Source organism: Athene noctua, chromosome 7 (assembly GCF_965140245.1).
Source record: "Athene noctua chromosome 7, bAthNoc1.hap1.1, whole genome shotgun sequence".
Lineage (NCBI taxonomy): Eukaryota > Metazoa > Chordata > Aves > Strigiformes > Strigidae > Athene > Athene noctua.
The window spans coordinates 14423569-14449826 of NC_134043.1; the positions used below are offsets into that span (position 1 = coordinate 14423569).

The 26258-nt window shown below is 38.8% G+C and overlaps 1 protein-coding gene across 1 annotated transcript in view; it reads right to left on the minus strand.

Annotated features, from left to right (window-relative positions):
• EPB41L5 (erythrocyte membrane protein band 4.1 like 5) overlaps window positions 1-26258 on the minus strand; it is a 59683-nt gene that overhangs the window by 5144 nt on the left and 28281 nt on the right. The window contains exons 13-25 of the mRNA XM_074910081.1: window positions 25823-25929; window positions 25132-25159; window positions 22804-22846; window positions 21574-21689; window positions 11258-11424; window positions 10643-10737; window positions 5344-5472; window positions 4708-4769; window positions 3957-4067; window positions 3309-3402; window positions 2290-2367; window positions 1431-1472; window positions 886-1019 (exon numbers count right to left, since the gene is read on the minus strand). Coding sequence (XP_074766182.1) covers window positions 886-1019; window positions 1431-1472; window positions 2290-2367; window positions 3309-3402; window positions 3957-4067; window positions 4708-4769; window positions 5344-5472; window positions 10643-10737; window positions 11258-11424; window positions 21574-21689; window positions 22804-22846; window positions 25132-25159; window positions 25823-25929 — 1206 coding nt within the window. The remainder of the gene's footprint in view (window positions 1-885; window positions 1020-1430; window positions 1473-2289; window positions 2368-3308; window positions 3403-3956; window positions 4068-4707; window positions 4770-5343; window positions 5473-10642; window positions 10738-11257; window positions 11425-21573; window positions 21690-22803; window positions 22847-25131; window positions 25160-25822; window positions 25930-26258) is intronic.

Genomic DNA, 26258 nt, shown 5'->3' on the forward strand with positions numbered 1-26258 from the left:
AGAAAAAAAAAAAAAGAGGCCCTGTAAATATACTCCTCCAAGAAGATCTGCCATAATGGATTAAAAAAAATGAGTGAGTATTGTTCCAAAGAGCGTTAGTAGCTGCTTCTCTCATAATTTAACAGGACCAGCAGACAACTCACAGAAGAGCAAGCTGAATCAATTTCACACAGTGCAGTAACAGCATCATTGCCACCCGCACTGTAACAGGTTCACCGGAAGATCTGACCATCGCTGACACTGTTCTGCCCCACCAGCATGGCAGCATGGAATAGCAAGAGGAAAAGTTTCTACAAATTCTGTCCTCTGACCTCCTTACAGCTTGGAAATAACGGGGAGACTGTTTCCCTCCCCCACCAATCCTCTGGCAGGCACTGAAACACTGTAGAGTGATTTCTCAGAAAATTAATCTGTACCATAATTTCAGTCCAGTCCTAAAACATGTTAGCAGATAAGAAACTGAAGTGAAATGATAATTAAAAAGAATTAATCGATTTTATAGGACTTATATATATACTTTTATAGTATATATATAGTTTATAGTATATATATAGTATATATATATATACTTTTATAGGACAAGTTACCTCCAACTCCAGCTAAATTCGTATGCTTTGTTTCTTTATTTATTTGAATTTTAAAAATGTTTTCTTACCCTTCAAAACATTGTTATATAAAAATATACACACACCAAGTGCTCTATTTATTTATGAGATTTCAAATGCTATAAAGTGAAACAGAACTATAGTTTATAAGCACAACAAAACAAGGCACTGTGTCTAAATGACCTCTATTAACTATTTAATTAGTAACGGAATTAGTAAGAGCACATACTTCCTTTCCACGCCATACAGACTTCTGAAGTGAGTGCTGAGGTGACCTTACCTTGCAAGGACTTCGGATATCTGCTGGGATGGTGGCATTCCAGCTGATGACAACAGAGTCTCCATGCTGCCTTTCACTGCCTTCATAGCCAAGGTGACATCCTCTCCCAAAGGCCCATTAGAAATCAGTCCAGTCTAAATTGGGGAGAATAAAACACAAAACTGAAATAAAAACCTGCCAGGACAAGACAAGCTAAGTTTTCAATTTTATTTTATTTTTTTTTTTAACAGTAAAAACAAAGATTCATCAAGTTTCAGGGTGGACTTCACTAAATGCAAGTTCTTAAGGAAATTTTATGGTGTTTACCCACACAGTAATGCAGCAAAAATGAAGTATAAATATTATCAGGATATGTATGTTGTTTGATTTACTCCAGCTGAATGAGTTTGCTTTATTTTTGGTCTGGTACATTATTTTATGGGCTTTTAAATTATCACAAATTATTATAGTTCACTATTTTACTTGAGCTCCTGTTTCTTAATCATGACAAAAGCTTTATCTTTTTCCTTTTTTTTTTGTTGTTAAGGAATGGTCAAATAACTCACTGGCACTATCCACCTTGGTGTTATTGTGGGCTGGGAAGACACCTACAAAAAGCAAACAAATGATCATTAGAAAGTGTTGGAAGTAGCTGAAAACATTCTCAGAACAATATTGCCTCCCAAAACAATCTCAGATATTTGTCCATCACTAGTCTCTGAACCATGCTAGTGATGAGCTACAGATGATGTTACTTCATACCAAAAGGTAAATGGCACCCACACAGCATTCAGCTAATATCCACTCACTCACAGAAACTTTCTGGTAGCAGTTTCAGCATAGCACTCCCTTCCAAAAGGCAACTAAACCTGCTATTTTATTCTGCTTTGTGGACAAAGTTAACCAAGCGCACTTCTGTGAACAGTTTAAAGGTTCTGCTCCTTCCCTTTCCTTTTGGTGCATGCAATGTAACTCCTTTTTCGCTAGCACAGATTGTAAGAGGTTTTTTATCTATATAAAAGGGTTGATTTCTCTTAAAAGTTTATTTTTCAAGTATTTATTTTTTATATATACACACAGATATATATGTCTGTGTGTACATACACATTTACGTGTAACTTCAATAGTATTATATAAACGCAAAAGCCCCAGAAGGAGGCTGGCACCTGCAGATGTACTAAAATGAGTGCAGGCACAGATACAAGTTAACTCTTCAGGTTCCTCCCATTACAAAGCTGTAGGGCCTAGACCCCAGGCCAGACACCCTTCAAGCAGGGGGGTATGCATGCAGTGATCCAGGTCAATCACCACTTCACTCTGCTGCAGCAGATCCTAGCCTGGTGGACAGATACTTAAAGCCAGAGGAGAGTTTATGAGTAAAAACCACTGTACATGTGAAGGAAGAAGGTTTTGAAATACATTTACCCGAGGTGTGGCTTCTGTAAAATCAATTAGATTCTCTGCCAATGATGTTAAGGAAACGTCCTGGTCATCTGGAGTGCCCTATGGAATAAATCAGTTTTCAGTTGAATCCCCAGTAGTAACCAGACAGGTCTGCTGAATACTCTAGTGGCTTCCCAAGTTACAGACCAGTGTCCTTAATGAACACCACTGCTTATCAGGTCTGTTTTCTCAAATCCTTCCATATGATCTTTTTTAATAGCCTTTTCATTTCACTTATTCTCATCAACGTACTAGAAACAATGTTATTGCCAAGTAAAAGCTGTGCAACTGTCCCATTCTCCTGTGCGAAGACAGGGTACTGTGCCATTTGACAAGGTCAGTGAGGTCTGTGAGCTGAGTATTTGAACTAAGAAGATGAAATTGATAATTATTCAGTGGGATCAGCTACACAATAATAGTTTAGAGGGACAACAGATAAAGGGAATGGTACTTTAGTGATTCAGAATAACCCCTCAGTCTGCTGAAGTAACAGCAGAGTCCAGTGTTGGGCTCTTCTTTTGGAGAGAGACAAAAGAAAGCTGACCCCTGAATTACTATGTGCATTTCTTGGAGTCCAGTTAAAAAATACCTTATCCTTAAGGTAATCAGAATACAACAATCAAAGATTTCAATTTAAACTTTCTGCTCTCTGGTTATTTTGACAGGAATTACCTATGTCAGAATTTCATTCCTGAAGTCTCTTTTTTGGAGCATCAAATCACTGGGATATAAGGGTCTCCCCACCAGCATGAGAAAAATGATCAGATTAGAAAAATAAGTGTCAGGCAAAGAACCTGAAAGAACACCCAGAAACGGCCTTTGGAGAGATCTGTACAGCGTCCCTGTCTGCTTCAGAAAGCACTCACTGGCATTCACTGAGGACTGGTATTCATCAAGTTATGAGAGGCATGCAGCAAGGTCTGCTGTGCTTGCCTGGAGGCATCAGTAGCTCAGAACGTGACACACAGAAACCTTCCAGGCTGGGAGGGAGGTGGGCATACCTTTGAAACAGCAGCCTCCTCAGCTGGAGCCTGATTAGCTGGAATCAGCAGGTCCTCATGGCTAGAGGCAGCGTTGTCCTCATTTAACACACTACTGAAAGGAGAAAATATTCTCATCAGCACACTGCCTGGACAGCATGAAACAGTGCTGCTTCCCTCATAGCTCAACCCAAAAACTCAACACCAGTTCCATGTGAGGCAGACAAAGGACTGATGTTTACGACTATGTTGGTTATTGCCATCCAACTGCCTCCACAGATTACTGCTCTCTTTCATAGTTTCAACTACAGCTGTGTACAGACCCAACAGTATCTATGTATATATCTCAAAGGAGCTTCTTCAGCCCTTGTTTCTAATTCGCCTGAAGCCTTCCTCCGTCATCCTCTTATCTGCCTCCTTAGAGCCAGGGGCAGCAGGATGTGATATTTCAGTCCTTTCAGATGAGAGAGATTTGCTTACTGCTTGCTAGGATATTCACCCTGAGGCCTGGCCTACACTGATTAACTGTTGCAACAGTAATTAAAGATGCACTGGTAAACCTGCTTAGTCTAAATGCTCAGCAACTGTTCCTCCTCTTTTCAGACCTGTTCGTGATAATGTCCACGTGATTCCCTTAACCCAGAAACACGTTTCTCCTGAATCACTTACGGAACAAAGGTGTTTGAGGCAAGGATTGCATTCCGCAGCTCTCTTGGGTCTTGAAATACTGGACTGGTTGCTGGGGGACTACTCTGTGTTTTGCCTGATGGGAGAATGTTCCTGGCATGAAACAACAAAAACCAAAAAACAGGTATAACCTTACACGGAAAGCTCTTCGTGAATCACTTGTTACAGCACATTTCTGAGATCACTAGATGTAAATTTTATTCAATATTCCCATGTGCTCTCTGAGGTCTGACATACGCTTAATCTTCACAAATGGTCAAGAAACTACATGTTTTAACCCTTTGACTTTTTCAATACCTGAAATCCCACTGGAACTAGCAATCATTTGAGATTCAGTAATTCTCAGGAAATCAACTGTCAGTGTCAAGTTTTCGTACACATTTTTTTCTCTATTATAAAACAGCTATTGTAAACAGACCCATCCCCTCTCTCCACACTGAAGTTGTTCACAGATCAGAAATAACTAGTGATTGAAGCTGCTTCTGGGATAATGTTTATCAAATTAAAGTATGGGAGAATAAAGAGTATCTGGATTACCTTGTATATAATAAAACCTAGCAACTATTGTGCTTGCTGTTTTTAATTTTAAAAACACTTTACACCAGGTTAAGCTACCCTATGGAAGGAAAAATGCAATGCTCACTGAGCTGCTAAAAGACCACATTGAACTGCATGTTCTCAGTGCTGTACTTGGGTAACTCGATTACACGTTTCTTCCAAATCTATTCAGTACCTGGCAGCAGCATCCTGAATATTGGAATTCTTGACACCTGTCAGGCTGTCTTCTCTTATCATCTGAGAGGAAAAAAGGAACAAAGACATAAATTTCTGATACCTGTTTCCATCCTGTGTCAGTTCTGAGATTCACAGAAGAGCCGAGTGCCTCCCTCCCAACATAAATGTGTGCTGCTCATCTACTGCTCAGGGACTTAAAACATCAATTCTGTGTGAAAACTTTAGTGCAGAAATAAAAACAATTTACTGATGTGGCCAAATAAAATACCATTATTTGCTACAGAATTTACTAGAACATGCTAGAAGCATAGTCTTAGTGACAGAACCACAGAATAATTTCTTGTTTAGAGGACAACCTTTGGAGGTTATCTGGCTCAATAACTTCCCAATGTTGTTGGGAAGGGCTTGTTCAGGGCCTCATCCAGTTACATGCTGAGTATCATCAAGGATGGAGATTCCTTCTTGAGGAACCGCTCCTGTACTGCTATTATTGCGAAGAACAGCTCTCTTACTGTACCTTGGACTTTGGCTCTGGGAGCACCCTTATCTGCAAGGCACATTCTCCAACACCAGGCAATTGAAGAGAATAAAATATTTGAGAGCAACACAGTCCTTTAATCAGTTGAGTATTTACCTTGTGCCCTGCTTCTGCCTGGGCCTTCAGGATATTGCTTTTGATATCTGCTGGAAGCCACATTCCTGCTGCGATTGGGCTCTCAATTGCATTGTTAAGACATTTATCTGTCAATTTTACCACTTCATCCTAGACATGAAGAAATCTTTTTTAGAAGCAGTTCCCACATAGAAAAGTCTGGGCTGAAGTTTATTGACATCTCTAAATAACAACAAGGCTCTGAGTGAGAGGAAAGTCAGCAGATTTATACTGAAATGAAAAAGCAATTTTTTCCTTTATTTTGGAACTCAGTTGTAATGTCACAGCAAAACATAAAATAAAAAAAGCACAATGCTTAAAAATGGAGATGCAAAGTACTGTGCTAAAAATACAGCGTGCAAGAATTGAAGTGAACCCTAAATTTGCAGCCTAGTTTACTGATAGGAGATCAATATAGCAGTCATCACATCATATCAGTATTGCCTAACTATAAGTTGATAATTTACTCTCAAATGCAAGTTGGGAAGATTTTTACCTTAAAAACCACTTACAGATATAAACAGTTTAATGCACTAGTATTAGCACCATCACTGATTGTATCAGAGCAAACTGGCAGCCAGATACGTAGTGAAGACAATTAAAAATGAGATACCTTTCACTACAGTATATTTCATTATGTGAATTGCATTTCTTAATTATAAAATTTTAATTAAGCATTCAGTCTACTAATTGCTCTTTGATTAGCAACAGAAGTTAATTAACTGAGTGGAGGCTAAACCTTGTGACCTTTCTTCTCGGGGTATGACTCAGCAGGGGGAGACAGAGCCCCGCTTTCCTCACCACATGCCACCCTGGCTGGCCAGGCAGGCGCTCTCTTTCCTGGAGGCAAGTGCCACATGCCTGCAAGCTCCCGAGCAGGAACAGTCCTGCTGCACGAACTGCGGAGTGTCCAGGAGGAGCGAAGCCCATTGCATAGAGAGAGAGCAGGGCAGAGAAATTAAAAGAGGTGAATCCGTGCCTCCCCCTGCAGCTCTCCATCCACTTTTAGCTTTTTTGTTCACTGGAAATGCTAGTGAGAATCTTCTATGTATTTGGTCTTCAGAGAGGCGAAAAACCACCTAATTTTCTTGTCTCCTTCTGAATCAAATTTCAGGGTATCCAAATAGGAGCTCACAAGACTTTCTAAAGGAGAACCCATTTTAAAATTTTGACCCCAGTCAGCAATGAACTTTGCGAAATATTTAAGGGTCACTGTCAACATAAAAAGGTATGAGGACCAACAACCAGTAATGCCAAAGAATGTTGCTAGGAGGTATTAAGAGATGCACATTCACATAATTAATGAAAACCAACAAAACAATTAATTATTAAACATTGTTTTTTATTTTAGAGAAGCTGCTGGAATAATTAGAACTGAATTATTATTATTATTATCATTTGTACAGTTGTAGTACCCAACTGTGATAAACCTTAAATTCTTACACTGGAGGACCTCACTGAACCAGTTGCTATATATAACAGCCCCTGTACAGAATTTCTAATGCATTATTCTAGTACCAGTGATATAGTAAATTCGATTATTTTAACTGAGCACATCAGTACACTGGTATTTTAAGCACCATTTTGTGGTTTACCTTTCTCTTAGCTTCCTCCACCTGAACAACCAGTTTAATTAGGTCACTCTATTCTATTAGCAGTTAAGATTCCCAACTTTTGAAAAGTTTACATTAAAATATTTCTTAATAGTACTAATCAAGTTCTACACCACCAAGGAAATACTTCCATCAATATTACAGATAGATTTTTCTCAATCCTTTCTATTTTGTGCTTGAAAAAAGCACTGGTGTTTTACTGTTTTTTTTAATGAAAAGAGCATGTAGCCAGAGGGGAAAGCATCTGGCACCTGATAATGCCTCCAGATGTCTAATTAACATGACATTTCAGTTGTTCACATAAAACCATAAAGCTGCTGGGGTTTGTCAATACTCTAGCTTGTTACCAATTTTTACTGTTTCCATGTACTAGACAGACTACATTTGTACTCTATTCTTCAATCAAAAAATGGAGCTAGGCAGTAATGTAAAAAGTAAGAAAATACTCAAGGCAGCAGCAGGGCATGCAATCCCAATCCCCTGTGCTTTTGAGCAGCATTCTTGGTGCCACTGAAAATCACTTTGTGCAGCCAGAGATGAAGTCTAATAAAGGCACATTTTGGAGCAGCTTCCACATGTTTACAGACCACAGTGAATTCAGAAAAAAAACCCTCACGTCCTTGCATTTCTGACTCTGAAGCAGACTTCGAACATGGGCAAACAGGGTGAACTTTTTATTGTTCATTTCACTTCAGAAGCTGATGAAAGCAGAGTGCTGGTGTATTTAAGAGCTATTTGCTCTCTTGTGTCAGATCTGGTCACTGCACTAGTGAAAGCTGGGAAAGGACAAAGTCGCATTCTTCCATCCTAACAGATTTTGGCAGGGAGCAGTGGTGAAGAATGAAGTCATTCATTTCCCCCTTCCCAGTTCTCATTCTAGAAAGATTTCTCTTTTTCTCTAAAAGAACAGATAGCTAGGTAAATATTTCCCTATGAAAGAAATCCATCAAGATTGATTGATTGCAAGGATAGAATTACATAAAGATGGCTGTCAGGCCATCTCTGATCCCTGATGGAAAACAGTTAAAGATTTTTAATTAACAAAGCTGAAATGAGTAGTTCATTGGCATTTGACAGTGTCACTTAGGAAGTTCAGGATGCAGCTCTGCCTTCATAAGCAGAAAGCTAATCCTTTATGTGCTCTAACTGTTTCTACACAGGTATGTATCTTATGCACTGGTAAAACTTCAGGGAGATGAGGCATGTTGAAATCGTAATCACACCCTTTCAGAGAGAACACTACAACACTGATGTAAAGTAACTGCAAGTTCTAGGATCTGAACTCATTGCAAGGTTTTAGTGGATATATTGCAATACTGCAGTCTTCAGTCAGAAGATGATGCCATAAACACCTTTTTTACAAATAGTTTAAGAAGGGAAGTGCAGGAGGAGAGCCAATAATTACATTTTGTAACAAACACCGTAAGTGGAAATTCTTGTTTTTTCAAAAGCAGGAAACCAAAGTGCTTTTAATAGTTACTCTTAGGTTGCTATTTTCGGGACTCATTTCCAGACCACCAACTTGCATCTCTAATCAGAACTGGGTGTGCTCATTTGGTGCTACCGTAACCTATGCGTCTTTGCAATTCGAAGCATACAGAATTTAAAGTATACAGAGACAATCTCTAATCTTTGTCTACCTTTTTAAACAAACACTCTCAAATGACCTCTTGGTAAGCTACATCATAGGCTGAGAAGCTTTATTCAATCTTTTCTACCCGAGGGGAAAACCACTCACAATACACTCATGTTTTCATAATACAATTTGCACTTCTTTCTTGAAAGCTGAAGTCTCTTTTACCCAAGGAAAGAATCACATTGGCGTACTGTTGATCCATACATCACATATACGTATCAGTTACGCTAATGTTCTTGCTCTCTAATCAGGTTACTATCACCCCAGTACCTGTAACCTCTAACATCCAAAGTTACTTGGCGCCTCATATGACAGCGGCTGGATAACTGTGACTGTACTGTATTGGCGGCTGTTTGTTAGATTAACTCATTACAGCAGTCTTATCTTGCTTACTATATATCAGCCACGATTTAAAAACCACTAAGATGCTTTTGCTCCATTCTATCCATTTAATCAATTAAATGTTTTTCCCTCCCTCTGTCTGAACTAAAATGCAGTTCAACAGGCAAAAATATTCTGAAATAAACTGTGTTCATTTGCTTTAGTCTATGCAGAGGCAGTGTTTCAGCACAACAGGACCTATGGGCTACTGACTAATCTTCTTAGAGACTTGGTAATCTTTGTAATGCACTCACCCAGCAGAGAGGTGCACAAGGCATCCCTGACAACAGCCCTTAAAGGGGACATGAGCCGAACAGCCTGCGCCACCAAGCATACCAAAGCAGCAGCCTTCTCTCACATGGAGCAGGCGAACCAATGCTCAGGAATGGGCTTAGCCCAAACACTAAACACTTCTCTTGGCACCAAGTTCATTCTACTCTTGAGGAAGAAAGAAAAAATCATAGCTGCTTCAGTGAAAGTTAGATAAATGGTCAGGCCTCCCTGCAAGGGAGGGTAGCATAGAGATAACACTGCCAGGTGTTTTACTCTCTCTGCTTTTTCAAAATGCAATAAAGCACCTAAAGCTCTAACACCAGGAGAAGAAGAGTAAGGGAAATCTAAGTTCTATATTGTTGTTCAAAGCTCATTAAAAATAGAAGAATATCCTGCATGGTGCCGTTGTCTGATAACCAGTGAATCTATGAAAGTTCACTGTTGCTGTACGGGAGCATCCTGTACTCTCCATCTCTTCTGGCAACAGTACTTATTTTCTGTACGGCTCTGGCATTTCTTTGACCCCTTCCATGAACCTATTTTACCCAATATTTAGCAACTTAAATAACAAAACCAACCCCCCAAAAAACCCAACACCTTGACAAAAATTTCAAGACAAAAAGGGGAAAAAATTTTTTGTTTGCTGTTTTGTATGCTACATTGGTTCACTGAAACATGCAGTGATTCCTGGAGGTGACAGCGAAGAGGGAAGCCAGGGAAGGATGAGCAAAGATGAGCGATGTAAAAGAGACCCTCACCCTGTTCAGGGCACTAAAGCTTGTACTTTGGCTCAGCTGCCTGCAGAAATGCAGCCTGACTTGCTCGAAGAGATTTAGGAGAGCCCTAAATCAAACCACATCACTCCTCTCTATGTAAACACTCAGAGCACTAACACCTACTTCAGAAAGCACTTAAAAACTGGTTACTTAACAGGAGGGACGGATCACCAGCAAACGTGACTCAAAACAAAATGTCAAAACAACATTCTGGGAGGGTTACCAAAGGCAACTGAAAAACACCAGGAAAGCAGCTCACTCCCTCAAAAAAGAGTGAACTACACAACACCATACAGTTAGTAACCTACAGATAAAGAAAACTGAGGGACATTTCAAGCGTTTGTGACTCTTATTCCCATTGATTTCTGAAAATTTCAACAGGCTGTAGTCTGCGTACATGCACATGCACCTCTGCCCCCATCTTTATCTCACTGCCCTGTCACACACAGGTTTATAGATAACAAAGCATTTATATTTCCTTTACTATTCCCCAATATTACTCACTCATATTCTTAAAAATCTGGCAAACAGCCCAAGGTAAGCGGAAGACTTTTCAGAATTATCTGAACAAAACTCAGCCAGGAGGAATGAAGCCCAAGTACCTGTACATTTATGTTTATGTTGGGACCCTCAGTTGACATGGGGCTGCTGCACTCTGTTTCCAGCTGTTTCAGCTTTAGGAACGTGTCTTCAAATGCTGAAAAAGACAGAAAAGATATCATCTTGCTAATGTCACTGTGGAGTTATTTGACTTGCAACTTTCATTCTTCCTGAACACTAATTATATGGTTTTAAAGTTGTGGAAAAAAGCAGAGAGATAGGTGAAGCTACTTGCTCAACCTTCAATGCAACCTTCAAGCCTCCAGACTGAATGTACCTAATCACAACACTGCAGTCCTCACAGGGGAGCAAGCAGCGAGAGTTAATTGCTCAGATGGCTGCACTTCACTGTATTTGTGGCTAAAGTGACATCCCATGAAGAATTGTGACTTTTCCCTTGTACCCCTGTCCTTGGAAATATGCTGCTTCCAGCTGAAAGGGGGAGAGTTGATCGACTTGTCCCCATGATGGGCAAAACTGTCCTTATGCATATAATCTAAGGGAACTTTCTAAAACACTTCTTGATTTTTATAAGGAAACAACGCCATAACAACACGATCACTTAACTTTGACCCCCCACATGATCACAGCAGGGAAAAATCTGCAAGTTTGCTTACGGTCAGAGCCTGATTTTTCAGCAACAGTTTCCTTTGTGCCAGGATGAGGGCAACTAACAGCCTCTTCTGAATCTCCTGTTGCCAAGCCAACAACTTGATGGCCTATGGCATCATCAACACAAGTTTCTGGCAACTCTGTGCTGTCTAGCAAATCAACAAGAGGTATGCTGCAAAGGCAGAAAGATGGGCAGAGAATCATGTTAGCACTTTTGTAACAAGAAAAAGATTTAACACACACACACACACACACACACACACACACTCTTTTTTCAAGCTGTCTTCTGGTAACCAGACACATTCTGTAAAAACTGTTTCAGGTAACTAGTAGATATTGGCTTTCAACGAGTTTGAGGGGCAAAAGAAAAAAAACCCCACACATTCCATGCCTGCGGAAGTGACTATCACAGAACAGGTCCACATTGCCTGCTGCTTCATCACTTAGTAGTGGAAAAAATGAACAGAGAAGGGAAGTTTTTATCCATTAAATACACTTTTTTGGAACAAACGTCTGAAGCTTTTCTAACAAAGTCAAGATACACTTTAGGTTTTTTACAGAAGAAAAAGTCAGGAGGAGGGAAATTGGTACTGTTCACAAAAAGCCATCTGTACAGCACTTCACCCAACACTTACAAGCAGAACAGAGGGCAGAAGGGCAAGCTGCACAGGCCTGCACTGACACGACATTATGGTTAGGCATACCTGTAACTAGTTTCAGTTTTATTAACCTGGGCAGAGACATGAGTGAAACCTTAGCAGTCACAACATTTTAAGTGAACCACAGCATGTACTCTGTACACTGTTTCACGTCCTTTGCTTTCTAATGAAAGCGTCTCTTTATTTTGTCCTACCATCTGTATTTAGAAGGAAAACAGAGAAACAATTACAAAACCAAAAGTTATAATGGTTATGTTGTGCAAACAGGAATCTCACCCGTCTCTTCAAAGGAACAGCTAAAGCTATCCTAACAGCAAACTGCAATAACTACTAAGAAACTAAGAAACAACTGCTGCAGAACACAACGGTTAATCAGACAATCTGCACACAAAACTGCGGTTTGATTATCGTCCATTTCCATCAACAATCACACACAGTGTTGTTGTTCTTGAACCAATATTGCCATCTATCACTTTTGAAAGTCCAGTCCCAAATATGAGAACAATGATGCCAAGCAAGTACCCACCACAACAGAACTTACCCTTATGCAAGGACAGAGATGCTTCCTACTCGACAGTTTAGACCAGCTTCTCCATACTGCTACTGGGTTAATGCCCCTTGCCTCCCTCCAGCCCAAACATCCAAAAGAATCCTTCCAATGGTAAATATATACCTCTGAAATGCATCACTGTTTTAGTGATAATAATGTAATCACCTTAATACAATTAATTGCTGTGAGGCAAACTGAGGTCACTTGCTTGCTTCTCTCAAAGAAGCAGCGTAAGACGCTACTAGCAAAGCAAATAATAGGAAACATTTTAACCTACTGTAGAGCCTCTCTGTGTACCACTAATGGGAAATGGCAAGCAGTAGGTAGTCTTGCAAAGAAGGAGTGATGGATACAGAGAACTTCAATTATTAGAAGTAACAGGCAAGAATAGATCATCTTTCAAATAAGGCAACAAAGAAGGTGAGACTGAAACCTGTACCTTACTATCAGAGGATGCCTATGCGTGAGAGTGAAAACGTTTTATAATCTTCACATGAAGCCAACACTCCCCTTCCTATTTTCTGACAGTTTTCTGTAAATAGCTTCCCAAATATTTAATACGACAACCAATATAGGAAGTTCAGATTTTTTCCTGCAGCACAGAGAGGTGCTGATGCCATGACACGTTGAAGGAACTAGGTATAGGCTCCTATGAACTCCACATAAAAGAGGTGATGTAGAGCACCAGTAATGCTTCTTTGCACTGAATCTTCTAATAGTTTTCTTAGCATTGCAACACAGTGGAGAGAAAATGAGTGAAAAATGAAATTTATCTTCATTAGAGGACTGCAAGGATAATTACACTAGCCTTTTTTACCCCCTATGACAACTGCAGTAACATTTACTAGATAGACGAGAGAGTTGATTCAAAAACCTGCCTGCTAGAGATAAGGGCAGTCTTGAAATCTGGTAGCATACCGAAATAGTGTTGCTCCCAATGTAAGTCTACTACTTACCTTAAGATGATAAAAGTTTGTAGAAAACCTTATTGCCATTGGAGCCACGGGATGGAGGACTGGCCGAGGTAGCAAGGACAACCCTGCAGCTTCACCCAGGCCTGAATCACAGCAGGGTCTCAGGAAACAAAATTAATTTTAGGCAGACTCAAGAGAAGCCTCCTAAGTTAAGACTCAAGTAGGAATTGACCCCATTTTGCCTTCAGACCCACTGAAACACCTACTCAGACATCCTGAGATAGGCAGTCACGAGAGGAAAGTCATATTAAAGAGACCCTCAACAGGCACAAAAGACGAGTTCCCCTAAGAGCATTAAACTGTTCAAGGCCACCCAAATTCTTCACCCTTATCAGAGCACCAGCAGGAAGTCTACCATGCAAGCTTCACAAACGACCAGACTATGGAATTAAAAAGCACAAGATACTATTTTCATCACTGCACAAAATTTCTGATTCTTTTACAAAGCACTGATGAACTCTCACACCAATCTTAAGGAAAATAATAAAAGGCTTTCCAGGAAAATTAGGACTTCTGTGACAGTGTGCAGTACTCAAGAATAAAATGTGCATTAGCTTTCCATGTTACTGTATTTACCCACATACAAAGGGATATTTGAACTTGGCATAATAGTATCAGGTTTTATGTCTTCAGAATCAACTTCTATCAGCATATTTTAATAAATACTCAGGGAAAAGCTGATAAATGATACCAGAAGTTTAAGCCGTACAAATAATTATGAATATAGGAATAATCAAAGGGCTTTTGCGCATGGAAAGGTTTGTCAACCCACTAATAAACCACACAGAGGTTGCTACGTCCTCAGAGAACTCTCACAGTTATGCCAGTTAACTACTGTATTATTTCTTCTTTTTGCCTGACAAATATACTGATATTAGTATGTACCATACAGCATACAACGCATAACGTGTCTGAGAAAGCTGTCAGTTACAAAGGGTATGATTTTTTTTTTAATTTCCTAGTTGAAAAGCAAAACAATACTTCATTCTAGTTTGTGAAATAGAATCTGCAAAACACAGTAACTATTCAAGTCTGCTGCAAAAGAGAATTATTTTGCAAGTAATCTGACTTGATACAGCATGGAGCATCACACAAGCTAATTTATTTTTTCAAAATTTAGTGACACAGAATAGTTTCTCACACTGACTCTGCAAAGTAGTAGAACAGTATGAAATTCTTTGTCCATTTCCTTTATTTTGGGGCATTCAATGTTGTACCTGAAGGTAAGAAAAGTAGTAAATTTAAGCCTGTCACCTTTTCATGTTTGTTGTGGTTTTTTTTTCCTAAACAAAACCACAAAATATTCAAGAAAAAAGAACTTCCTTTTCCTTTTAAAGTGAGGAAATCTAAAGAAAAAATCCTGGATCTACAAATGGAGATGGTTCACGCACATTCAGTTTCTAATCAAGAAGGCCGAGTCCTCACATTCCAAGACTTCTGCTGTCTCCCATTTTTTCAAGATAATTCCAAATTACATAGGGTAATACATGCAAGTCAACAACTACAGGAAAGGAAAAAAACCACCCTTAGGAAAAGGTGCTGGCTGCAGACCCTTTGTGGATATTAAGCAAAGATCTGTCACCATCATACTGTTTAGAAAGACATCCATGTGTTTCCTCAATGCTATTCCTAGAACACGTGACCTGTTCCTGCAAAAAGGCAGCTAGACGTTACTGGTACTAGTATGGTACAATTTCTTCATCTGTATTGAGAACTGTCACTTATCCTAGTGGAAACCAGCACAATAATTCTCCTTAAGTCAATGAAGTCACACTAAAATAAGCCCAGCACAGAGCAAAATCAGCCCTTAGGATGTATGCAAGATCCAAAGCCACGTGGCAAAAGCATGCAACATATACCACACTGAAACAAATCAATTCTAAAGGTAGATGGATTTCAGGCAACCGGGATTGCTTCCTCTATCCTGAATTTGAACTAGTTCTGCTGTCATGTGAAAAGAATCTACTACAAAAACTTTAGCCACAGGTTTAATTCTCAAACTTGCAGTTAATCCCAGGGCAGTTCTGTGACAGTTGGCAGGCTGCAGGCACCTGGGACACCCAGCCCTCTACTTGGCACTGGTGAGACACCCCTGGGGTGCTGTGCCCAGCTCTGGGGTCCCCAGGACAAGAGAGACGTGGACATAGTGGAAGGAGTGCAGCAAATGGCCACGAAGATGATAAAGGATCCGGAGCATCTGACACAGGAGAAGAGGCTGAGCGAGATGGGACTGTTCAGACTGGAGAATAGAAAACTCAGGAGAGGCTTGTAAAAACCTGGTGGGGAAAGTAAAGACAATAGCCAGGCTCTTCTCAAGGGAGCCCAGAGACAGGAGAAGAGGCAATGAGCACAAAATGAAATACAGGAGATTCCACTTGCCACTACATAAGTGCACCTGAACTTAAAACTCTGCAATAAAACAGTGACTTGTTATTGCAACAATGGTCTTGCATTTTAAATACAAAACTGTCCCAAATTCCTCCACTCAAATGAGTGGTTTCTTCTCCCTCATCTACGCAGAAGATATACAGTATTTTTCAAGTTAAAACACCTGTTTTCATCTGTATATTCTTATGCAACTTTATAAATACTAAAAAACAAATAGGTTTGCTTCACTTCAGACGCTGACAACATTCACCCTGCAAAATCTAAAAGTAAAAATAGCACAACAGATTGATCTAATCACCTCTGGAGATCCCAAAGATCTTTAACACGTAGATTGCTTTTTTTTTTTTTTTTCCAGCAGAGTTGTAAAACAGACACTCATATTCCATTAGCAACCTCTTTCCCCCTGTCAGATGCAAGGGTGAGTAGGCCAAAATATCTCAGGCAATATTAAGTTTTGTCCTGGCTAAGGCTTTCTTGGTTCTTCAGGGCTGGATATCTGAAACATTGTTTTTATATTTCTGGGCTCTGTGGCAATTTAAAACTTATTCAAACAATTTGAAAAAGCATTCAAACACCTTTATCCTAAAAGCCAAATATAAGCAAATTTTAGAAGTATTCTACCATAACTTTTCATCTCTCTTTTTTTTTTTTTTTAAATAGGAAAAGAATATTGCAATTTAAAACCAGCTAACTTCAGAAAACACATGAAAACACTGTACATTCAAGGGTAAAGGTACTTCTTTACACTGTTAAAGGCCCCAAGAACACCAATGAGCCATGAAGCTGGAGTCTTAACCTCTGACTTAACAATTAACCTCATGAATCATATGGTAGGACTGGTGTTTGTCAGAAAATATTTGTTTCATTTCAACTGGATCACAGCAGCAAAAAAGAAATAAGATTTTCAAGAAAGCAAAAAAAAAAGATTACTCTTTGTCTTTTCAGGAGTTCTGATGATTTTATTCTTAAAGAATTAAAATAATTCTATTCCATTTCCAAACAATATTTTTCAGAAGAGGGCTTGTTAGAAAAAAAAAAGGTTAGCTTTCAGATCAACCATCTATTTTAGATATTTTTAAATAATCATGGTTCAAAAGGAGGAACAGTTTCGAAACCACATTATAACCCCCTAGCTGCTTGTGTAGTTTTATCACAAATGTGACTTCCTGCATGGCTTTCAAAGTTAAACCCAGCTAAAAAAATATGTCAATCATTAAGAAAAACCTTAACACAATTAAAAAGAAATAGATATTCTCTTTTTAATGTAAGAACAAAGGGTGGCTTCTGGTCTATATGTTATTTTTCCTTTGAAGACTAAATACCAACAGTACAATATGCAGAGCCTTTGTAATAAAAGCTTTTTTCCCCCTCTATAGTCACTTTCGGGTCCGTTGTCCTTATCTGAGACAGCTCAAAAGGTAATTTTCCAGCCTCAGCCAGAAAGCAGCCTCAAGCTCCAGAAAGGCTCAGGTCTTAGAGACTGGTCATGGTGGTTTGGACAGCATAGGCACCAGCACGGCTATGCATTCCCGCATTCTTCACATTGCGCTCATGGACAAAAGCGCTGTACTGTCCGTCCGCAGCGCGGGTCCTCGGCGGGGCCCACGCCTCCCACGGGCTTCCACCACGTTGACAGCGGTCGGCAGCGTCAAAGGGCCTGGATTATTGAGGGGCGGGAGGGGGCACAATTAGTAAACAGGTACGGATGAGAAAGGGGGTGGAAAAGTAAAGCAAAGGTAAAGACAAGAAGATTGATATGAAAAAGGAAAAGGGCATTGCTGGAGGGTAAATACTGAAGGAAAGAGGCATGCGAGTATACATGTACATTACAACACTGTCAAATAACCCCTTTTCGGCTCAGTATCATTTTTGCAGAAGTCTGAAATGACAATTTAAGCTATCTCATTACCAAATGAAAAGCACTTCATATTTCAAATCACCTCACAAAATGAGCAAGAACCACGCTTGTTTTACAGATGGAAGAAAATAAGTGATGGAGGAACAGACCTCCCAGGTATACAGTGCATTTTATTTGCAGGAAGCTGAAAGGGTTTAAGTGGCAGCGCTAAATGTACACCTGAAACAAGCATCTACAAGCAATACCAGTTTTCAAAGTCACTGGAAAATGTAGATTCTAATACAAGTTAAAAAAAAAGGAGAAGAAAATAGAAACTCAGAAAAATGAGCATTACTGTGCAGGAGCAAACAGTAGAGCACACACAAATCATTCACAATTTAGGTTACTAAGGGACTAAATACTACTGAAGAAGCTGACTGTAGCTATAGTTGATTACCATAAGAAACATGGTTGGAAAAAGAACCATTTTTAAAAAGGTCACAATACAACCTAAGACTCTGCTTTCTAATTTTGTATATGACATATAGGCATAATGGTTCGTAAATTTTAACTTGTGAATTTCTACAATGAAAACCACAGAAACGCACAGTTAAGGTTAGTCTATAGCCCAGTTGGAATAAAGTCCTCTAAAAGCTAGAAAGAGGAGCAGGGGAGAACACTCATCACTTTAAACAGTGTTTTGAAAAATATTTTTATGCAGGAGCCCTTAGCTAGAAAACTGTAAGGCTTTAGGCACAAGCATCCCCAAAGCAGCAGGGATAAGCAATTTACTGAAACAGCTGAATTTTAAAAGACTTAAAAATGGACAGTGGTTTGTTAAATGTTGTCTGTGCTGTACTAGGATCCTTCACTGGTATGTTTTAGGAGAGGCTGATGCAAGATACAGTAAGGTATCAAAAAAGTGCTTAGAAAAAAGCACTCTCTCAAACTACTCAAGCAAGGGAATTCCTAAACCAAATGTATTCCTTCAGTTTAATTCTCTATTTAATGACCCAAATCTGAACAAAATGAAAACATTGTTGTTGTCATCTAGAGGGGTCCTGGACAGCCCCAGCTCAAATTCCACCTTCTCATGGTCCAGAAAGCCTGGTTTAACACTCCCAGCTTTGCCAGAACAGCCAAGTAGCCAGTGCATGATTTAGATGATCACACGTGTTAAGGCAGAGAAGCAGAAAAACATGCAGGATTCACAACAGCAGTAAGTGATTAATGCAATGGGATAGTCCTCCTTTAGAAAAGAGAGAGTATTTATATAAAGGTCGCCCTTGGGTAAATTCAGAGTTTTTGTTTTTTGTGAAATATGCTGAGGAAGTGACCCATGAATACTGAAGGCTCCAATCCTCAACAATTCATTATTTTCCCATTTCTCTTAATTTAAGCAGTTAAGTGAAAGCTACCTCCACTAGCAAAAAACCCCCCTACTTATTCCACAATAAGGAAAAAAATTACTGAACCTTTGTCTCCAGTCTTGTCTTAGCACAGAAACAGTTTCTTGAGAAAAGACTAAATTTAAGAGACACTGTGTTTTAGGCTTCCCAGCCTTACAGCTAATATTCCAGACCGTTTTCAGATCACGTAGACCAGTACAGTTTTCCTTTACTGACAATTTTACAGGAATAGAGCAATGAAAAAAAACCCTACTCAACACGAAAATCCTTCCTATCTGGCAAAGCACTTTCTACAATCTGGCACAATTGCTGTTGGCAGCTGCAGCATTAACATTTTAAATTAAAGGAAACATTGACATTAGGAAGGGCAAGGTAGCCAGTACAGGCATCTGCCAAGCAGAGTACAGAAACTCATGAGGTCAGGACCTTATTTCTAAACCCCTTCAATCTAACCATCTACAAAATCCCCAGTCCAAAAGATTTTGGTGTTCTCAGCAATCCTTGGCAAACTCTCTCTAAAAGAAGACTATTTTTCTGACAGAAAGCAAAGATAATTCATGCAGAAACAGGCCAATTAAAGACAGTAGCAGCTGAAAAGAGGTCTTGTTAGCAGCATCGAGATACCAAGACTTGAAGGCACATTAGCCAAGTCACAGCCCCCGCAATAAATACGTATGTTCTGGCAATTACATTAACCTAACCCCAGTTTCCATCTAGGAAACCAGAATGTAGCTCAATTGCTGACTCAGCTCCAAACCATTGTCTTCTTCCTACAGCTGGATTTGCCCTTTATTACAGGCAGTACAGTTTTCAGTGAACACATTAAAACCTCTTTGCCAGAAGACAACTGCCTTCAATAATAATGATATATCTCTAAGAAACATAACACATACAAGCATAAGCATTACACCCTCAATTAAAACGCACCAATTGCCAAGAAGCTTGTTTTCCTTATGGCATACTGTTTTGGGTTACATGCAGGTATATTTTACATTCACTCCCACTCTTCTACAGAAAGGCTACATACTGTGGCAGCTGGCACATAAGCTTAGATTCCCTGACAATGTTTAGACAACCAGGCTCAAGTTCTTAATCCTAAAACAGGTGTACCAAGATCAAAACTGAAACAGATTGTCTACAAAGTCCTCTCTGCTTCTCAGCAAAAGCAGTAGGATCTCAATAAGCCACGGAAGCCTTAAAAATACTAGAAAGAATGCTAGCACGAATCAGATCCCAAGAAGAGCTGTTTGGAGCAAGAGTCAAAGATTCCCACCAAAGGAAATGCCTTTTACTAGCACTCATCTTGCAATTAGACCAAAAGAATAAAAATAAAACCATACTGAGAATGCTGAAGAATAAAGAAACCACCACCTTTCACCCACCACCATGGAAGGAATCGAGCGATCAACAGGATCTCACCATAGACAAGCACAGATTTCAGATACTAGACAAATTGAGGGCAAAAGAAAGAAAAACAGCATTGATCATATGTTCTGACTGTAAAATGCAACACAAAGCAGAATTACCATCCCCCTTATAATCCCAAATCCATAGTATTAGAAGTCTTTAATCAATAAGGTCTACAAAATTAAAGTACATTGGTCACTGCGCTGTTAAAAACAGATATTATCTACTTTTAAGAGATACTGAAGTAAAGTAGGTTCATATGCCCGACAACAGGAGGAGGACCTTTCTCTTGAGGGCTGAAACTGCTTAGGATAAGAGCTTTTGTGTGTGTCACTCCATTTCATTGCTGCTACTCCTGGACAGTCTTGCAGAAACCAGAATTACCCTCCTAGGATAAGTCATACTGCCTCTGAATGCACAAGAAGCTGAAAAAGTTAAGACGATGTGTGCAGAAATACTGGGTTGCTATCTGTCAGTTTTGGCTTTGAAATAGCTTTGCAATATAGAATTACTTTAAGAAAAGATAAATTATATGTATATTTATCTTCAAACAAATCATCCTCATTTTGAGATCCAATCCATAAAACAAATACTCTGATTACATGAAATCAAAGCTCTTATCTTCAGCTTGTGTCATTTTCCTCAAGCTCCCATTCCATCCAAGAAAATGAGAAACATCAGCTTGCCCATTTCAAAAGATGATTCACAAGGACACTGATTTTCTGAACAAGGTTCTGCATTTTGTTAAGGATCAAGGTAAGTCCTTGGGCCCCACGATACCAAGCAAAGGGTTACAAGGACTATTATGGCAAATAAGGAGGATCTAGCTCTCTCCAAGACTTGAAAATGCTGTTCCTGATTCAATCATTTCTTCAGCCCCTCAAGAAATTTTCTTTCAGTTGGCAGTGACTAAGCCTGTTGTCCTCACCTCCCCACACTACACTCACAGCAACAAATCAGTTGCATCATCACTAACTTGACTGTCAACTTATGTTAAAGATACGAAGATGACAGCTTATTTAAGTGCAGATAAAGAAATAGCCGCTTAAATCATGCATAAGCAAGCAAACTCCGTTTCCCAGCAAAGCAGAACGTACCACTTCCTGTCTTGCTGGCTGGCTCCTGGGCTCCTTGGGAGGTTCTCTATTTCCACTAAGACTGGGGCAGGCGGAACCGCTGTTAGGACAGGTGGGTTTGGCTTTGCATTCCAGCTCTTTGGACACAGAATATACACAAGTTATTATTCATATTATACATAATGTGATGACACATTACACAGAGCAAAACATATCACCACTTCTCCTTAGGCACAAAGCTAAAGCAAAGCTCTTGTCTTCGGTTACTTCCACGGCACTGGATACCGCGATGCCCCGTCTTTTCCAGTACTGCACATAGTACTGGGATCATAACAAATCCAAGGCTGCTCAAATACTTCAGTAAAAAACTATGGCCTGCTGTGTCCTTTTTAAATGCATGCAGTAATGCTTTCCATCCGTATGTAACTTTAAAATAACGACTGGCACCTTTGGGTTGCAGACCTTCGGACTGCCATTTGAAACAGAACTGCTCCCGAAAAAATCAACTCCTTTTACACAGAAGGCAAAGGGCTGACCAGAGCAGCAATCTATCAGCAGAGATTGAGTATTTTAATGCTAAAACAAACCATAATCCCATTTTTACCAATATGTGACCCGTTCTGTCACATTCTGCATCTGAAATGCTCCAGAAAGTGAGACAGGGTCTTTCCAAACTCTAAATCCTGTTCTTTGATAATCACAAGGAGAGTTACTTCACACTAATGTCACTTTTCAGTGAAACAAGGTATTCTGTGTAGAAGTACTGAGGGGACAGGTGTCTCTGATTTCCTTCTCAAGCTCAGAAAACACTGAATTTTTGCTAATAATGTATTCTTTTAAGTCCCAGGTGCATTCCCCTCTTTCAGAGAAAAAAAAATACTGTAACCAGGAATCAGTGCAGGTGCTGATGAACTGCGCCTCCTTTTTCTTAATGTTACTTAGCATATAGAATTAACATGCTTTGACTAATAACAACTCTGACACAGAAGTACTTTGTATACCTATGAAAATCGGTATCTATAAATAGCATAGTTTTCTATAGTACTGGAGAATGGGCTATCTTCCTTACTCGAGCTAAATTAATCAATTATCTTGCTTGTAAATTAGTAGTCATTTCCTGGCATGAAATTTAGCAGTTAACTGTTTGTAACTTTTAATTGGTCAATCACTGGATTTTAAGAATGAATAATGAAATCCTCAAATCTGTTGAAATACATGAAAACTGCCTTTAAAAAGAATGAGAGTCCTTACTTGTGATCCATTAGTTTGGTTGATAACAGCATTGTTTGCAGTACTGAAAGACAAGAATTTAAATCAGCATCAGATCAAGAAACTATTTTTGCAGGGGGGCAGCACTGCAAGGACTTTTGGAAAGAAACACAAATTCTAACAAAGATCTTTCCATAGTACTTAACTGTTCTTAAAACTTTAAAACTTACATTTTAAGTCAGTTGCCTCGTTTTATGTAACTAAGGATATCACATTATTTTTTATTTGTTCAAACCGTAATTCATCTGGTTTTACCTCTTCCTTTCCTAAACCAGTTTGATTTAGAAAGTCTTCCTGGTTCAGCAGTAAGGTGGGGAACTTTTAAAGTAAAATCAATACAGTTTTAGTTAAATACCCAGCAAAATGTGACATTGTTGAAACCTCACCTACATTCTGTAGATAGCATGTTTGTTCCATAATTAGAACTCTCCTGATTTGAAGTTTCACATCACAAAGTTTATCAGAAAAATTTATGAGTTTCTTCTGTATACAATCTCTAATGGACTGAATTACTGCTTCAGAGTTAAAAGCAGCCATTCAAAATTATGTGCACAGCAGCTCAGCACAGCATTATTAATAATTTTATATTATTAAATATTTATTATAGCTAATAAATTAAATAAGACCCATATCCCTATTCCTGATGATTTCTGAATCTGCTGGAGACATTTCACATTTTCAAGAGACTTAAAAGCATGAACACCCTGAACAATAATTATGCATTATAAATCTCATGCAAAGCAAACTTTTTTTCCCCAGACTTCTAATCTTTTAAAAAATGGTTCCACTCTCCTACAACCCATTAATCTTTTGATTTACAGTCTGGACAACAGCTATCCAACCTGGCAAGCTGACAATTCAAATAGATTTCTGTATCTACTTCAGTGATTCTTTAGAATTATTTTACTTAAATAACCACAATATCAAGACCAAACAAGCTGTTTCTTGCCTGTTTCCCAACTCCACACCTTCTCTATTGAGAGACTGTGGAGGTTACCATAGAATAGTGCACATTTAAGAGAAATATTAAGGAATGCCTTCTGGGTAGCACATTCCCCTGTGCTGAGATAACACTAAAGAATGGAACAACATACATCTTTCATGATGCATTTCAATTAGCAAAACTCAAGTGTAGAGTTTCGGAAATGGCATAGACTTCTCTGAAGACTAACATAACAGTGCCACACCTAGGCACAGATCAGAAGACCTCTGTCTTATCAGAAGGAGAAACTGCATATGAAGTTTCTCTTCCCACTCTCAGAATGACCTAAGTAGCATGAAACTCAGAGAAGGGCATGACCACACAGCATAACGAGAGTACTAATTAATCACAGTCACATTTTGCATGCAGAGGATCTTTAAGAACTTTAATGACACTCACTTTTGAAAAGTACTTTCCCATTTTATATAAAGAAAAAACAATACAGAAGGTCACAAAGACAGAGAGACCTCCACTACAGTAACTGCAGCCGTGTCCCCACACTTCTCCTCTCATGCAAAAATCAACCCTGCTGCTACAAACAGAAAATGTATGGCTGTATTAAGCCTGTTTTGAAATGTTAGTTTGACATGCATTACCAAGCTCCTGACTGTCATGATGCTTAACATCTATGAGTATCTACCTTTTAAAAATAATTTGATTGCAACTGATCATTGCAATGTTCACAAGTTATAAGGGCAAAGGACAGAAACCAGAACTGAGTGACTTAGTTTCTTCACTACCAGGTAATACTTTTTAGACACCTTTCTTCCCTTAAGGAAGGGTATGAAAATTGTATGATTCAGATTCATGTGAGTATTTCACATTGCAACAGCAACTATGAACCTACACATGCAGAAAGAATCCAGGTATAGAAATAAAGAACCAATAGGCCTCCCTCTCAACGTTCATCATGAATAGTTTAGTAGAAATATATAAAAATAAATACGTATATGAAAAATGCAAATATAGTAAAGAATATAAAGCCACCAACATATTTCAAATATTTATTTTACTGTATTTTCCCCATCTATGATCTTCACTTGATTATATATTTCAATCACACAGCCAGAGTAGGCAGATTTCAGAAATCTCTTTTACCTGCTAGTAAGCAACTCTGGCAAAATCTTCCATATGACAGCACACAGGAACTTTGCTCTGAACAGTACGTTTTATGTTAAGCAAACAAACACAAAACCCACAGCCAAACCACAGTTAGGAAGTTAATGCTCTTTACATTTAACTAATCTTATAACCTCCTTCTGCAGACACGTGCTCAAGTACAAGTGGCAAACATCAAAGAGAAATTTAAATACTGGAAGGCTTCTTACCTTGTTTCTTCAAGTTTAGCAGCATGTGCTGCAAAAATATAAAGTTTTAATTAAGATTTAATTTGTAATTAGGCTATCAGTTATAATATTAAGTGTATTAATAAAAAGTCTAGCACTGTATAAAAGTAGGTGACTAAAAGAGCAAAAGTTGCATGTATATGTATACATGTATCCCATGTATAACATGTGAAAAATAAAATTCTAAATTGGAAACATAAAATATCTGAAGAGCAAACCAAAGAGTCGGATTTAAACAAGTATCCAAAAGCATGCATGGAGATCATGCCTGACCTATGCAAGTGTGGGAATAAGAGACAAGGTATCACATGCTGTCAGGTTGTGACAACAGAGTGCAACTCCTAAGAACAATGAAAAAATCTCCATGACAAAAATTTCAAACTTGATTCATAGATTTCAGATATTATCATTAACATATCGCTGCTTCCTGGACCCAAGTTTTCCATCTTCATACAGACACTTATTGTGCAATATTTGTGGGTGTTTTACCTGCTAGGCAAGTTAGAGTGACATGCTTTGGACACAAGCTTTTTCTGATTAATAAATGTGGTCTCCCAAATAAGTCAAAGAAAACCTAACACTGAAAATTCAAGAGAAGGGCAAACAGCTGCAGAAGAATTCCTACACAGAACCTTTAAAGAATGAGATTGTTTAATTCTCACAGTATTCTTACCTTTCATTTGCAGTGTTCGTCTTGAATATCTCTTGCTGGGCCTCCTTTCAAAGGATGCTGATCTCCTGGCTTTGTTAGTCTTAGTCGTTTGATATTCTGTTTTCCCACTAACAAGGCCATGTAAAAGTACAAAATGATAAAATAAATAACTTATTTTTAATGATAGAATACAGACGCTGCTTATCAAAACACCAGATTTATATTTTAAACTCATAGCTTAATAATGTGATCTCAGTTCTATTAAAAAATCCCAAACTTAACACCTCAGAAGGCCTTTCACAATGAAGTGAAGGAGTTTTACAAACACCCTAATCTTCACTCCATTTTCTGTAAGACAAAAGGCTGAAGCAATGACTCCTTAATCATTAAGTTGCTGAAAAAGCACATTTGCCCTTCGCATATTTCTGTGGTCACAGTGCATAGAGTTTGGGAGAGG